Source organism: Oryzias latipes, chromosome 8, assembly GCF_002234675.1.
Source record: "Oryzias latipes chromosome 8, ASM223467v1".
In the NCBI taxonomy this organism is placed as follows: Eukaryota; Metazoa; Chordata; class Actinopteri; order Beloniformes; family Adrianichthyidae; genus Oryzias; species Oryzias latipes.
The window spans coordinates 2,300,064-2,315,411 of NC_019866.2; the positions used below are offsets into that span (position 1 = coordinate 2,300,064).

Consider the following 15,348-nt stretch of genomic DNA (forward strand, 5'->3'; position numbering starts at 1 on the left):
ATTTCTGCATACGGTTCTACTTTTTCCAGGACCACAACATGAAGTATTGAGTTTTTCAACTAATGCAGTCGATTAAATCCTGAGGTGAAAACGCTCCGTTTTTGGATGAAAAACCTTTTGTTCTTCTGGGTCACAAACATTTGCAGCATTAGAAACCCGCTAAAGCGTTTGAGGCATTTTTCAGCATTTTCTAACAACTGTCCAATTTGCTCTAATCACAGACCTTTAAAACCTTTTTTTTCTGACAATGCTTCATATTTATGTTTTTAGTAGAAGCCCAGCTTCTTTTTTACTGATGTTTTTTCATTTTATGACACATTATTTCGACAAGAAATCTGAAACTGTAGTGTACCGAGTCCTAAATATTGTCGTTTTTTTTACTGCAAACATTCAGATCAAACCTTTTTTTATTTAATAACTAAGATCAAAAGTGTAAAAACTGCATAAATTCACAAAAAAGTCAAAACAATATAAAAAAAGACTTCATAAACCAATTAAACACTCACTCTGGTGAAAATGGTCTTTTTAACGTGTTCTTGTGGTATTTTTCTCATGTTGGAGGACATTTATAAAGAAAATTAAACTCAAATTTGTATTTTTGAGAGTTTTATTATTCAAATCCTTGTAAATCAGGAGCAGATTAAAAAGAAAAGTTTAAAAAAGATTGTGTTTGTGACGTAGAAAACACGCTGCTCTGAGCTCTCAGTAACGGGAAGGGGGGCCGGGGTTGCTCCGTGCCAAAAGTCCGCCCACAACTCAGAGGCGCCTTTCTAATGAAGTTCTGGAAAACGACATAGATGTTTGGATTTTATCTACAAACAGATCAGAATGAATAAATAATTAAAAGGCTGCTGGGAAAGCTTTACAAACAGAGGAGAATCATTTTAGTTTTAAACCAAAAATTTCAAAACTTTCTTTAAAACGTTCACATTAGATCTCGAGTAAAAACAATTTTAATGGCGAGTCGGCGTTATTCCCACGTCTTTGATGTGATTGGTTCAGAGACGACGAGGTCTGACGGAAACATTTTGTTTCACGTTGGAGGTCATTTCCATGGCGACGTTTCTTCCCGTCCTTCTGTTTGTTATCCAGTGTTTGAGAATAAAAATTCTTCTATCTGGTTCTGTTTGTTTTAGTGTTTTTGGTTCAGTTGGAATAATTTCCCCGTGACGGCGACAACCATGAAGCCAAAGATCCGCCTCCTCTCCGCCCGACTTCATCAGGTCTCTCTGTCCTGACAGAATCCACTTCCGACCACAGAACCAAAACCTGTCCCACATACGAGGACGGGACGTTTCTGTTTACAGAAGCTGTTTGAGCATCAACCGAGCTCCTTCAAAGGAGCTTTTAATGAAAGCCGGATGACATTCCAGTCAATAAACACTCTCACAGTTTGTACAGACCGTCCACAAGGCAGCAGTAAAGCGCCAGTCAAAAGCTATTATCCTTCACATTAGAGTGAGGTACCGGAGTACTAATACTTCCAAAAAGGTAGCCTTAGAAATGGTGACAGCAGCCTTTTTCTAACCATGAGATGCAACAGTCGACTCCTGGATGTTGAACTGCTAAAAGCTAAAAAAAAAAAAAAAAACTCTAAAATGACGTAAAACAGATGAAAGGAAGCAAAAATCGGGTAAATATGATCATTAAGGCTGCAAAATCTACTCCACCCAATGACAAAAATGTCTTTAGTAGGAGAAGTCATGAGGCCCATGAAAATACAATCTTTCAAATTCCTTCACATAAATGACAAACAGACTTAATAATATGCTGACACTTATGATAAAACATATTAAACATAAAATTCTGGCTGAAATTATAGAAATTCAAAGACTTAAATGACTTGAAGTGCTATTTATTTAGAAAGCAGGAGCCAAATTATGCAAGAAAAGTAAAGACAAATGTTTAATTATGCAAAAACCTCATTAAAGTTCTGTGAGAGCGATGACAGCAGGCAGGGCGTCGATACAAACGTGACGCCGCTGCAGACGCCAGAAAATGTGATTCTCCTCCCCACTGCAGACAGAAACCCCTCCAGTCGTCCTCCAGCTGAGCTGAGGCCATTGTTAACGGAGGAACTGGCACCTTCATGGAGCCGGCATCTCCGGTGCGGATGAGCTGTCGGCACGGCAACCAAAATCCTCCTCTTTGGGCAGTGTGTTCGTCTCATTTAGGTTTACACAAATCACTGTGACGTGAGGAGCTCCACTCTGACCATTTGACTTTTCTAGACAGGAACCAGGCATGACAACTTCCTGTTTTCATAGAACATCGTCATAGCTGTGCGTGATCTCCATTTCTTTTGGAATCCGCTTTCCGCAGCCTCTGTCCTTCTTTTGGATGCTCCTGTCCGTCGTTCTTTTGTTCACTCTCTGACCTCGTCTTTCCCTACATGCCTCTTTTTTTAAATTAAACTCTTAAGATCAGAACAAAGAACGGTACTGTCCGCTCAGCAGAGCTTCGAGGATCACCAAGTCCTGAGCGCCGCCTCGTATCTTACCTTTAAAGATACTTTCCTTTAAAGGATTCATTCTCTCTTATCATTTAAAAAAAAAACATACTTTTCCCACTAGAATCATCTATTTCCAAAGCGTTCCTGGTGGTCTTTTAGTTACAATTTTGTTGCTTTTGACCAAAATCTAAAAAAAAACCTGTGCTGTTTTTCTGCAGAGCAGCAGGAGTTTATTAGAAATTCGCCAGGGGGGGTGTTGTGGAAGAGTAAGCCTGCTCCCACCTCCCATCATCCCTCTGTTTTCATGTTTTCCTGCTAGCTTACAGACACCCCCAAACCAACATGATATGTGTGAAAGAAATGGCGAGCATTATCGAATCGGAATGGAGCGGAGCAGAGAGCTTGTGGCTTGCCGTAGTATTTGTACTTCACACCTACAAGCTTTTTTAAAGTGTATATTTTTACCTGGTCCTGATCCACAACGAATTGAATGAAGAAATGCTCTGAAATGCTATTTTAATCTTAATTTTATACATTAATGTCCTCCATCATGAGAAAAATGCCATAGAACATGTTAAAAAATCACGTTTTTTATTGGAGCAGGTCTTTAACTTTGCAGTTTGATGACAGCTGCTGCTTTTTTCCTCAAGTCCTCTGGAGGATTTTTTAATACATGCTGGAAGAAGAACCAGGTTGTTTGTAAAGGATACCCTCCAAACAACAACGTGTTTATTTCAGTCTCAGTCGGATTAAGCAGCTGCTGCAGCTTCATGCTGAGCGCAGACATGTCAATCAAACTGCAGAGGGGAAATCCTCTTCCTCCTTTTAATGTTTTTCTAGTTCCAGTAAGAACTTTCCTGCCGTGACTTTTTACTTTGATTTCAGCTTTTTGAAGCTTCTTTTGGCCAAAGTATCAAAATTAGATTTACAACGTTCAATTAAATGTTGACTTATTCTTCAAATCTCCATCTATAACCAGTTTTTTTTAGCAACACAACTGAATTGAACTAAAAAGTAACTCTGCTTGAATAAATTACTTTAAATAAAAATGGATTTGTGGATCTTAAGAATCATTATTTCGTTCAAAAGATTGATCATTTAACAACTATTATATAACTTTGCAATTACACAAGTGCATGTGCTTTAATTTATCATTAAAAGTTTGTGCTTTCATGCTAAATACATATGTTTTTGTTTACATTTTTGTTTTAAAAAATTATATTTCATACTTTTTTTCCCAGTACGTTATGTAATTTAGCGCTTGTTTCTTCTTTTTAGGAATGCTTTACTCTCTTTACAGTTGATCTGAAAAATTCTGCATCACAAAAATCAATTTGCTGCAAACATTTTTCTAAAGTTTGTTTTTTAACGCTGATCTTGTGTCTGGTTTAAAATGTTTTTAGACAAAATGCTTGAGGTTTTAAAAGACTTTCAGGAGTGAAAATGTGGATTTTCTTAGGGTTGAAGTGGAAGTTGCCATTTTTCAGGCCAAACTTTGTCTCCTCCGCTTCTCCTCTCCACCTCCTGGAGCAGCAGATGACAGAGCTGCGTGATGACAGAGCATCCCCGCACCTCTGCTCACGCGCGCGTTCATGTCCAAACAACACGAGAACACCTGGATGCAGACGGGATTTCTGAGCAGCTAAGTGCAATGAAATAATGACAGGCTGCCGCGGAGAGACGTTAATGTGTCCGCGCGCACGTGCCACGTCCGTCCCCGCTCCTCCGCCTCACAAGCTCGCGCTTGTTCTCCTCAATCGAGGCAAACACTGCACCACCCGTCCGTATAGCCGAGCTAATCTGTCACAGTCCGATTACACGCCGTGACAGCTCCCACAATGAGCCACATTTTGGGTTTTAAATCAAATCCAGCGTGCCGACACGTGAAAGATGCGCGCGCGTAAGGCTCGCGCAGCATCCCCAGCTCTGCTGCCAACCCCTCTCCGGAACGGTCCTCCAGCGTGGAACCATGAGGCGGAATCAGGAGTCAGACTCACCGCCTGCAGCTTGTGGCGCGCCGCCGCCTTCCCGGGCGGCGGGTAGCCCCCTCCCTGTGGCCCCCTCCGCGGGGACTCCCGGTTGTCTTTGTGGAGCCCCGCCGCGCGCTCCCCCCTCTTCTCCCGGCTCCTGGAGCCCCCATCCCCACCAGCGGAGTCCAGGCTGCTGAAGTTCCACACGATGAGGGTCTGGACCAGCAGGACGGCCACGGCGGCGAGCAGCAGCAGCGCGGAGCGCGGCCGCCGGGCCAGCCTGCGGGCGCACGGGTTCATGTCTGCGCCTGCGTCCGCGGCGCCCAGACAGCGGGGTGAGAATGCTGCCCCGAGAGGGGCTGCATGCAGGAGGAGGAGGGACGAGGCGGAGGAGGAGGAGGGAATTTGGCAGCGGCCTGAAAAGAGGAGAGCTCTAGAGGCGGCGGGGGGCGCGCAGGGGCCCCCACGTGGCCGTTCACAGGACACGTTTGGATACCGAGGGGTTTGGCCTTCCAACACAGTCCGTGGTGGCGCCCTGTCCGGCCTCCGGAAGGGGCAGGACTGGTTCCAGCGGTTGACTTTAACCGGGATCTTTGGTTGTAGAAAATTTCAAACCAACACTGAAGAACAAAAACAGCTTTTTACATCAGATTATAGTCTAGTCCTCCTCAAACAGCTCATGACTGTCAGGAAAAACACGTTTGAGCTGCAGTCGCACAATGGAAACACAATTACATTCCATAATCACCAGGTCAATAATAAAAATTGATTAAATGCTAATTTATTTGTTTTTGGCGCCACCTAGTGTTTAAAGTACGAAACAACATTTTTTCTTCATTTGAACTGTGAGAATTGTTGATGTTTTAGATCATTTGATTCATTTTTCATTTATTGCTGCCACTAATTTCAACACCAAATTAAAACAACCTTTAAAAATTAGAACTGTAACGATTTGTTTTAACAGTTTATAGTCTATTTTGATTTATTTGGAATGATCCAATTAATCAAACTTTATCCAAAAGTTTAACCAGTGAGACTCAGAGAAAAAATACCTGGTACTAAACAGTGAAGGTGAAGTTTTCCAGATTCCTTGGATTTCTTACAACATAATCAAGTGTAAACTATATATGTGTACAAACAAACAAGTAAACAAGAATGAATATCAAATCCATTTGTTGTTTTCCTGTGTTGTTTTTCCACATCAAAACAATCCAAAGGGAACAATGTTAGAACATTCTGGCACACTGTATGGTTTGGCCTGTGTCGTCAAAATGCACTTGAACCTACTGTGTGTCAATCCATACAGTACTTTTCATTATTGATTTACAGCTGGGGTTTTTTTAAAATTTATTTTAAAAACAATTTTACAAAAGTATGGGGCCAATTTCATTAAAAATTATCCTCAGACAGATCTATCTGGTTCGATCACAGGAATAAAAATCAATTAAGTCAATAAATTGTTACTAATAAGTAAATAATTTTACTTCTTCTGTTGTTTATGTTTGTTTCTAGTTTTTGTTTATTTATAGTTTTGGTTGTTTTTCTTTTCTCAGGTTTAAAACTTTGTTTTGTTGATAAATTTTTTTATAAAGTGAACAGAATTTTATTTTTTTTAGGTGATATAAGTTATTGACCGTCACACCAACATCAACTTCTCCTTTTCTTCACATGATCATTAAAATTAATTAAAAGTTGTGAAATGATCGACTGTCTCACATAAAACATCAGAAACTCGAGGTACTCACCTTTTAATTATTATTAAGGCCCATTTTGGATACAAAATGTGGATAAAATGGGTTAAAAACCTATGAAATAAAGCATTTTGTTTTGCAGTGGAAACAGATTTAACCTGTCTTTGTTTCTGTATAAATTCACAGAAATGAAAAGAGGAATTTCCTGAATTCCAATCTGTTTTGCTTTAAAGAGATTTCAGTTGAGCCAAAGCCAGAAGGATCGATAAGCGTCTTTCTGCTGCCGATCGCTTTTGGTTCGTTCTCTAACTCATTCCAGTGTCACCCATTGGAAAACACCACATTGAACACAGTGTGTCAGTGGTGTAGTGGTTACCTCACACTGAGAGGTCCTGGTTAAAATCCCTACTGGGACCTTTCTGGGTGGAGTTTGCATGCTCTGTCTTTTAAATATAAAGGGCATGTGTTTATGATTCAGTCTTCAGCCTCATTTTTGAAGCATTTTCATGCAGACTTTGTCTGCAAACTTTAATCTTCTTATTTTTGAGAAGAGCTTCAGTCCTCAGCTGCTGCAGGACGTCTCCTCTTTTTTCCCTACTGAGATGATACGTGGATGTTTAAATATTCTTTGAGGGTTTTTTTTTTTAACTGTAAAGAGTCTGTGTCTTTAATTCTCCCATAAAATATGCTGTTTTGTGCTATAAAGAACAAAATGTCAATGATGAGTTCTAGGAAAGTTGTTTTTTTTTCATGTTGGTGTGCACAAAGAACAATCTGCCTCATTAGAAAGCCCTCTTGTTGGTCTACAAACCAACCGGGGGTGGGGGGTGGGGGGAGTGAGTCCCAGCAGCTCCTTTTTGTGAAGAAAGAAGTCCCAGGACTTTCTGACTTTCACAGGAACGTGAGGTTCTTTTTAACGTCCTTCTGTCAGATGCATTTTCAAACGACGGCCCGGTTGTTTTCACGTGGATGGCGGTCCACGGGCCGACCCCCCCTCCCTCAGTGCTTTTGTTACTGAGACGGTAAAAGGAACAAGAAGACCAGACATTCATGTCAAATGAAAACAAAGACAGTTTTCACGTTACAGGCGGTCTGACCTGAGACACTTTTGGATACGTTTTTACTAGATCAAAGAAAAAAAAGATGGAAAATCCCGTCATAAACGTGGATAAAGTCTGTTGGTGCTCTGCGTGAGTTTATGTAAGTGTGTGTATTTTGGGGTGTGTGTGTTTGCATGTGTGTGTCTTTGTGTGTGTGTGTTTAGGTGTATCTGTTTGTTTGTTTGTTTGTATGTGTGTGTAAAGGTACTAGAGATAGTGTCTTTTTGTGTTAATATGTGTGTGTATATATGTCTGTCTCTGTGTCTTTGCCTGAGCGCGTATAATTGTGGTTTTGTGTGTCTTTGTATGTGAGTGTTTTACGTGTGTAGGTGATAGTGTATTGTGTATTTTTTCTTTCTGAATCAGGAAACTTTCAACATTTTTTACAGCTGTTGTAAAACAGGACTTTTTTAAACTAGACTGACCTTTTCTCTGTTCCATAGGCCTGATCAAAGTCCGCCCACCATCCCATAATAGTCAAGCTGAAGCTCATGAACACATAACCCAGCATAAACTGCTTTACATCTTAAGTCTGTTCACAGAACCGTTTCAAAAGGACTTTAGCGGTGTAAAGTCAGATGTTGCGTTCAGGAACATCTGGTTTCTTCTCAACCCGCTGAGTTCTGTCAAGCTGCTGTTCTAGATTTGGATCATTTCTGTGAACCGCAATTCTGTAGAGATCAGAGGGAAGAAGTGATCAAAAAGGCTTGTTTGGAGTTGTGACATTCTTTAAGTCTCAGAGCAGAAAAATGAAAGAAAAGTCGCCATTCTGGCTCAGGAAGCTAACTGAAAACATGAGGGGGGGGGGTCTATTTTTGTCTGCTGGAGGTTACTGTCCATAGGCTGTAAAGGGGGCGGAGCACCTTCAACTCCTGCCATCATTCCAAAACAAACATTTGATCAGGTTTGACCCCACTTCATAATCAAGAAGTCTTTTTTTGTCAGAGAATCATGTGACCTAAAGAGGAAAGTCCCTCCATAAATACCACCCATCATGGACGAAGCCACGCCCACCCTAGAATACACAGAAACGTCAAAGTGAAAGAAAAAGTGAAACAAAAATATACAACGAGAGGCATTTGATGATCCGAGCAGGTAGGTGAACACTATAGACACCATAGAAACTATAAGATATTTACTAGGTGGGAATCTTGTCATCTAAATCTAACGACACACTTTGGACGTTTTTTTTGCCACACATCAAAAACAGAGTGTGTCTGAACTTCAAATCTTCTGGTCCTCTTCGAGCTCCATCCCAGACAGCGATGGAGCAGCGATTCGTGTCTCTGCTGCTTCTTCATTTTGACAAACTTGTTCTGCTTAAAATTGTTTTGTTTTTTTCTTTACTCTGAGTCCTTAAACTTTCACGCAGTTAACTTTGTGTTTTAAAAAAACGTGGTTAGAAAGATCAAGCTCAGTATTGCACAATTTAAAAGCAGGAAAATTCAATGTCACACCATCCTTGGTGTGAAGCAGAGCACTTTTATTAGCATTATATAAACGTTGTTTTTTAAAATCATAAAAGAATCAGACATGTTCAGCTCTTGTGGCTAAAAACCACTACATCATCTGCATACATCAAATCATTTACTTTAAAACTCCAAATCATACATCCAGTATTACATGAATTTAATTCCTTTGATAACTCCTCGACATAGAGATTGAAGAAGTCACACCTAAGGGAGACGAAAAACTTGACTTTTCTAATTAGCTTACCAGTATGATAACATTCTTACAATTAGCCTGGTTGATCATCTTTGGGAAAATCTTGGTGTGATTACTTCTATCAAATGTCTTTGAGGCATCAATAAAACACAAAAGGACAGACAAATTCACTACATGTTCAGTAACTCTGACAAACCAAAAGTGTTTTCTGAAACCAGTAAGAAACCAATAAGAAACTCAGATTTCCACACTGAACTTTGCTGTTTGTCCTGCAGTAACACGAAACATTTTTGTTCTACTGTTGTTGTTCTACCAGAAAAACTGACTGACTCCAGTATGAGTGGAATCCAGTTTCAGTGGATTGAAAGCAGCGTTCCGCTCCCAGGGTTGTTTCACCTCGACACCCCTCAGCCTAATGATGGTCGTACTTACATCATGTACCATGGCACCACCCGGGCGAATGCTGAGAAGATCAAGGCCAACGGTTTTCTGCGGTCCACATGTGGGATGCTGGGTGCGGGGGTCTACCTCAGCAGGGACCTGGAAAAAGCCAGACGATATCCCATCAACCATCCTGAAAAGGACAAAGTCATCATCAAAGTGAAGGTCAACGTGGGACGCGTCATCGTAATCAGACACCAGAACCACCGCCTGCAGAAGACCTGGAGCTCCCATGGGTACGACAGCGCCTGGGTGCCGCCCAACTGTGGGATGGTGAACAGCGGCCTGGAGGAGAACTGCATCTGGGATCCCAGTCGAATTGAAGTCCTTGAACTAATCAAACCACAGCTGCTGCAAGCATCTTCTTCTTTCACCTCTTCTCAAGCCTCTTCTTTAGCCTCTTCTCTAATCCTTTCTCAGACCTCTTCTCTAGCCTCTTCTCTAATCCTTTCCCAAACCTCTTTTCAAGTCCCCTCTCTAGCCTCTTCTCTAGCTTCACCTTTAGCCTTTTCTCTAGCCCTTTCTCAAGCCCCTTCTCGAGCCTCTTCTCGAGCCTCTTCTCAAGCCTCTTCTTTAGCCTCTTCTCTAATCCTTTCTCAGACCTCTTCTCTAGCCTCTTCTCTAATCCTTTCCCAAACCTCTTCTCAAGTCCCCTCTCTAGCCTCTTCTCTAACTTCACCTTTAGCCTTTTCTCTAGCCCTTTCTCAAGCCCCTTCTCGAGCCTCTTCTCGAGCCTCTTCTCGAGCCTCTTCTTTAGCCTCTTTTCTAATCCTTTCTCAAACTTCTTCTCAAACCTCTTCTCAGATCCCTTCTCGAGCCTCTTCTCGAGCCCTTACTCGAGCCTTGTCCCGAGCTTCTTCCCGACCTTCTTCTCGAGCCCCATCTCGAGTCTCACCTCGAGCCCCTTTCTGAGCTTCTTCTCCAGCTCCGTCTTGAGCCCCTTCCCGAGCCTCATCTCTTGCCCAGCCTCAAGCCTCTTCCGAGTTCCGTCTTGAGCCCTGTTTCTGTAGGTTCCTCACAGACTTTGGTTTACAGCAGCTCTTCGAGGTTGCAGGTGACTGTTCAATCTCCACAACAGGATAAGAACAGGCTGGAAGCTCTGAACGTCATTCAGTCCAATAGCAGCAGAGGAGCAAGAACTGTGACCAAAGTAGAATGGTAAAAGAGTCCCCTCACATTATGTTTTTGGTCAGATTTATATGAAGTGGTTTGAGGTTTTCCTGTCTGCAGGGGGTGTTGTATTTTTGTTTTGGTTTAAATCCCGGCTTGGCCCTTTCTGTGTGGCGTTTGCATGTTCTCCTCATGCATGTGTGGGTTTTCTGCAGGCACTTCCAACAGTCCAACAACATGCTCCATCGGTTGGTTGATGACTCTAAACTGCCCCTAGACGTGAATGTGAGTGTGTGACTGTCCAGGGTGTTCCCCGCCTTTGCTCAACAATACTTGGGATAGGCTCCAGCAAAAGGAAGAACTTCCCTTTGGCTGCTACCAGGAGACCCTTCTACGGACTGAGTCTGGTAACTGTAGCAACGAGTGTGACGTCATCCACAGAAAACGGTTTACCTCTAACTCCAACCAAATCAAGTCTGTTCTGTCGTCGCTATTTTGAAATGCGTTAGTCGCCATGTTGGAGCCATATGTCATCAGTGAGCAGTGATTGGTCCGAGTCGGTCTGAGTCATTGTGTCTATGGCAACCTCTATTACCAATCAGGAGTGAGCCTACTACTTGAAAGCTGACTAAAAAAACACAGTATCTGTCAATCAAACGTTTGGAACATGAGCCAGCAGGCTCCACCTACTTTAATTGAGGCATCTGATTGGTCAGTTTATGACTTGAGCTACAGAAAAGAGAAAAAAATGAGGATTATAAAGAACATGCTCAAAAAAAGATATCTGAGCAAAAATGACTATTTTGACCAATAGAATGACTGACTCACAGCTGTTTCTTTCTCTATTGAAGTCTTTAGGATTGTGGCTCTTTTGGATCCAGTGAGTACTTCCTGTTTGGAACGCCATGGGGGAGGAGTCACTCATTCCTGTTCTCATATACATAGAATCCCTCCTCCCAGATCTAAATGTCATTTGGCCCTCAGTTTTACCGCGGAGGCCTCCGTCTGATTCAGCCCTCTGCTTTAAACCAGACTTGGGACAGGCAAATGGAAATCCTGATCCTCGCCTTCAGGCAGCAGTTGATTCTGTCGCTCGGTTCAACGCTGACTGAGGGACTGATCCGCTTCTCCAGCAGCCTTAGCTGAACCCAGCGCTGATGGTTCTTCTTCTGATTGTTGACACAGATTAAAGTGATTCGTCTTGTTTTCTTCAACTATCAGTATTTTTGCTTCTTTTTAGGTTCTGCAGAAAAATGATTATTATAGAACTAAATATCATGGTGTTTGTGTCATGTGACGGTAATTATTGGTCAGACAATTATAAACATGAAGTTTTTCATTTCTGAGAGAAACTTATATCACATAACTGTTAAAGGGGGTCAATTGTGATATCAAATAAAACAAAGCATCTGTTCATATTTAGTGGATTTCACAATTGTTTAACTTTTTTGACTGACACTTTTCTCCTGACACTTTTCTCCAACAATCACATGTAGTTTGTTCAATTCCTTATGAGGCTCAATAAAGTCATTTTGAATTTGAAAACCAGCTCAATGTGTGTCAAAATCAGTGGTGCTGTTTGTGTGGGGTTCAATGAAAAACTTCAGGTGGAACGCCAGAATGTTTTTTTTGTTCAAAGTGTGAAAAAAAACTGCTGACATAGACATTTAAGCTTTTAGGAGACTAAATCTTTAAATTTCATAATGCCCCAAATTGAAATTTCATAATGAATTTCATAATGACTTCACGTGTCACTCAGATTGTCAGTCTGCTCTAAAGCACTAACACTGATGTTTGAGGCTCAACCACAGACTAAATGATTTGTTTTTTGGTATATTTAAATCTGCAGGTTTTGTTTCCTGGTCTGAACAGACGTGTAACTTTTGCCCCACCCACCTTACTGCTCCACCCAACATTTACCCTTATCAGAAATGAAAGTGCAAGGAGGAAAACCTCAAAGCAGCTCAGCAACAACCAGACTTTCCTTTGACGCTGAGCTGAACTCACAACTACACCGCACTCATTCCAGGTTTGATTCTTTTCACTTTGTAAAAAATTACCCATGAGTCTTTTCTCCAGCGAGCAGCAGACTCTGTTGGCTGCAGATTAGTTTAGGCTCTTTTTCTTTACTGAGGCCTGTTTTCAAAAACGGATGTTGTGTCTTTTTCACTCAGGAGAAAGTTTTTGCCTCAGAGTTGGTAAATTTGAGCTGAAACTGAAGGTCAAAGTCAGCTTTTGTTGTGGAAATGTAAGATGTAACAAGTGTTTTATAGAAGTTTTGATGGCGCGGCCTTGGCTCAGTGGTTTAGGACTTATATTTTTGTCAGATCCTATTTGAATCCACACAGTGCACACAGGAATATATATTTTTAATTCATCAGGAGATCTCAATGAGTGAATAGTGACCAGAAGAAAGCATTTCATAAATGTGCAGCTCCGCACTGAAAACACTGCAACAGAAGAGGGAGATCCCCCTGGAAGAGGAGCATGCTGGAGAGATGATGTCGGGGGAATCCAGAGCCTCCTCAGCGGTTCAAGTTGAGGAATTAGGACGGAAATCCAGAGTCTGGGATCCAGATTGAGGCAGATTAAGCAGAGCGACGCACCAAGGAAACAGAGTACAGTAAATCGTAATCAGGGACAAAAAAAAACAGCCGACAAAAAACAGAAGTGTCAACGGCTGGAGGGGGATGTAAGATACTGGCAGGATGTGGGAGGAGCTCCCACACCCACAGGTGGAGGTGTAGTTAGGAGAGCGTGAAAAACAAAGTCAACCACGGTGACCAGCAGGAGGAGTCTGTGTGGCAGAACTTTAGGTCAGAACCGAACAGGGGGAGGAAATGTGCCCAAATGAAAGTCTGTCTTTGTGGCTTTCTTGGTCCTCAGTTGACAGACTGCAGCGCCGGCGCTCCACCTGCTGCACCTGAGTTTTTGTTTTTTTGCTTTGTGTTTCACTTTTGTTGAATTGCTGCTGATGTTTTTTTGTGTTTCTGTGGTTTTAGCTGAAAACTCGACACCAGCATGAGTAGATATCAGTGGGCTGAGGATGATTTCCTGCCTGATGGGGTCTTTCGCCTTAATACCGACGAGCCCCAAAACGGCCGTACCTACGTCATGTACCACGGCACAACCCGGGCGAGCGCTGAGAGCATCAGGGCCAGTGGTTTTCAGCGCTCTAAAGATGGTATGCTGGGTGCGGGGGTCTACCTCAGCAGGGACCTGGAAAAAGCCAGACGATATCCCATCGACCATCCCGACGAGGACAGGATCATCATCAAAGTGAAGGTCAACGTGGGACGTGTCATCGTAATCAGTAAGCAGAACCACCCCCTGCAGAAGACCTGGAGCTCTCATGGGTTCGACAGCGCCTGGGTGCCGCCCAACTGTGGGATGGTGAGGAGCGGCCTGGAGGAGAACTGCATCTGGGATCCCTGTCGCATCCACATCCTGGCTCTCATCAAACCGCAGCTGCTGCCATTCCAGCCGTACCCCGATGAATAAATGTGAGCGGAGGCCAATCATCGCCGTTCAAACGGGATTTCACTGTTTTGGAAAACAAATAAACATATTTTCTACCCGTGTCAGTGCAAACTTGATTTACAAAAGACGGGGTGCTAATGAAGGAGAAAAAAAACATAACGAGAATCGTAACATCACACCATTGCCATGACAACAGCACCACTCCTGTTTGGTAGTTCAGGCTTGTGTCCAGTTAAAGAAACAATCATCTGCAGCATTTCTGGGTCCTCCTCACTCGTACAGAACTTTCTCACAGCTCCACCACAGATAGACGTCACTGCTGGTGGATCCTGAAGGACCTGGAAACCTTCTCCCCTCCTCCTCACAGAGCAGGGTAAGGAGTGAACGTCAGCAGGTAGCTGGAGTGTTAAAGCCAACGTCTGTGCCTGGAACTTTGATTCCACCCTCCTGGAGTTTATGAGAAGATCTGGAAAAGCAGATCTCAAAGCAGAACCTGAACGGGGAACTCACTCTGACAGACGCCTCAAGGTCTCTGAGCTACAGGGAAAGAATCCCTAACATTCTGGAGAAACACCCAACAGTGAAACGCTGGCTGTGCAAATATCAACCCCCCCCCCCAAACAAAAACCAGAAGTTCTGACCAAAGCTTTCACAGATCTTCTAGAGATGTTTCTCCCTCTGCCACCAGAGAGAAGAGAAGAAATGGTTTAGCAGGTCGCTGGTTCAAACCCAAAAACTGATTTTTTTTCAACACTTTCTACTTTTTCTGCAACCATCTTTTCACACCTGAAGAAATCCGGAGTTCCTCTTCTCATTTCAAACCTTCTGTATCTCTTCTGTCACGTTTCTGCTCAAGGACACGAGACGAATGAAAACTCCCTCCTCCCTACAAACCACTCTGCCAGGTCACCATGGAGACTCCTCCTCTTCCTCCTCCTCCTCCTCCTCTGGACCTTCTACTCCCCCATGGGGTTCAGAAACCAAACAAAGGAGCCAAAAGGAACTTTTGATCCACCTGAACTTTCAACCTTTTCTTCAGACACCCCCACGGCAAAAGAAACAGAACCTTTTAGAGGGCTAAACACAATCCAACGCTGACTCAGCAAAATCCATCTGTTGTGGACCATAAAAGGCTGCGATGGTCCAAATGTGGAGAGCCCCCGTGTCACTCAGGGTTCCAATCTTGAATCTTGAAATTTTGGTGCCTTAAAATTTCAAGGTTAATATGTCTTTATGGGATAATGAAGGACATTTGTAAATTTCTGAGCATTTCTGAGTATTTCTTCATTCAAAACGTTGGGAATTAGGAAGCCATTTTAAAAATATCGTATTTGTGACGCAGAAAAAACACGCTGGGCGGGGCCACAAGCTCCCTGCTCCGCCCCTTTCTGACGCATCCACTGTTAGACAAATAGATCCATGAACGTCCTTGTTTTCCT

General features: G+C 42.7%; 2 protein-coding genes across 5 annotated transcripts in view; one reads left to right on the forward strand and one right to left on the reverse strand.

Annotated features, from left to right (window-relative positions):
- The window catches only part of LOC100049491 (xylosyltransferase 1), a 30,150-nt gene extending 20,758 nt beyond the window's left edge, over nucleotides 1-9,392 (reverse strand). Inside the window, exon 1 of one of the 3 annotated variants that reach the window (XM_020705021.2) lies at nucleotides 9,311-9,392. In XM_020705021.2, coding sequence (XP_020560680.2) covers nucleotides 9,311-9,322 — 12 coding nt within the window. In that variant the 5' untranslated portion in view covers nucleotides 9,323-9,392. Of the gene's footprint in view, nucleotides 1-4,449; nucleotides 5,526-9,310 lie in introns of those variants that run through there. The other 2 variants (XM_023957284.1, XM_023957283.1) reach the window with 2 other exon arrangements.
- Nucleotides 8,233-14,010, forward strand: LOC111947729. Of its 2 annotated transcripts, XM_023957286.1 has the most exons (3): nucleotides 8,249-8,308; nucleotides 9,195-9,666; nucleotides 13,456-14,010. In XM_023957286.1, exons 1-3 carry the CDS (start codon nucleotides 8,296-8,298, stop codon nucleotides 13,928-13,930), a joined length of 960 nt encoding a protein of 319 aa, XP_023813054.1. In that variant the 5' UTR covers nucleotides 8,249-8,295; the 3' UTR covers nucleotides 13,931-14,010. The 2 variants fall into 2 exon arrangements, with proteins under 2 accessions (XP_023813053.1, XP_023813054.1); XM_023957285.1 differs by lacking the exon at nucleotides 13,456-14,010 and having other exon boundaries at nucleotides 8,233-8,308; nucleotides 9,195-11,845.
- Nucleotides 14,011-15,348: the final 1,338 nt, after the last annotated feature.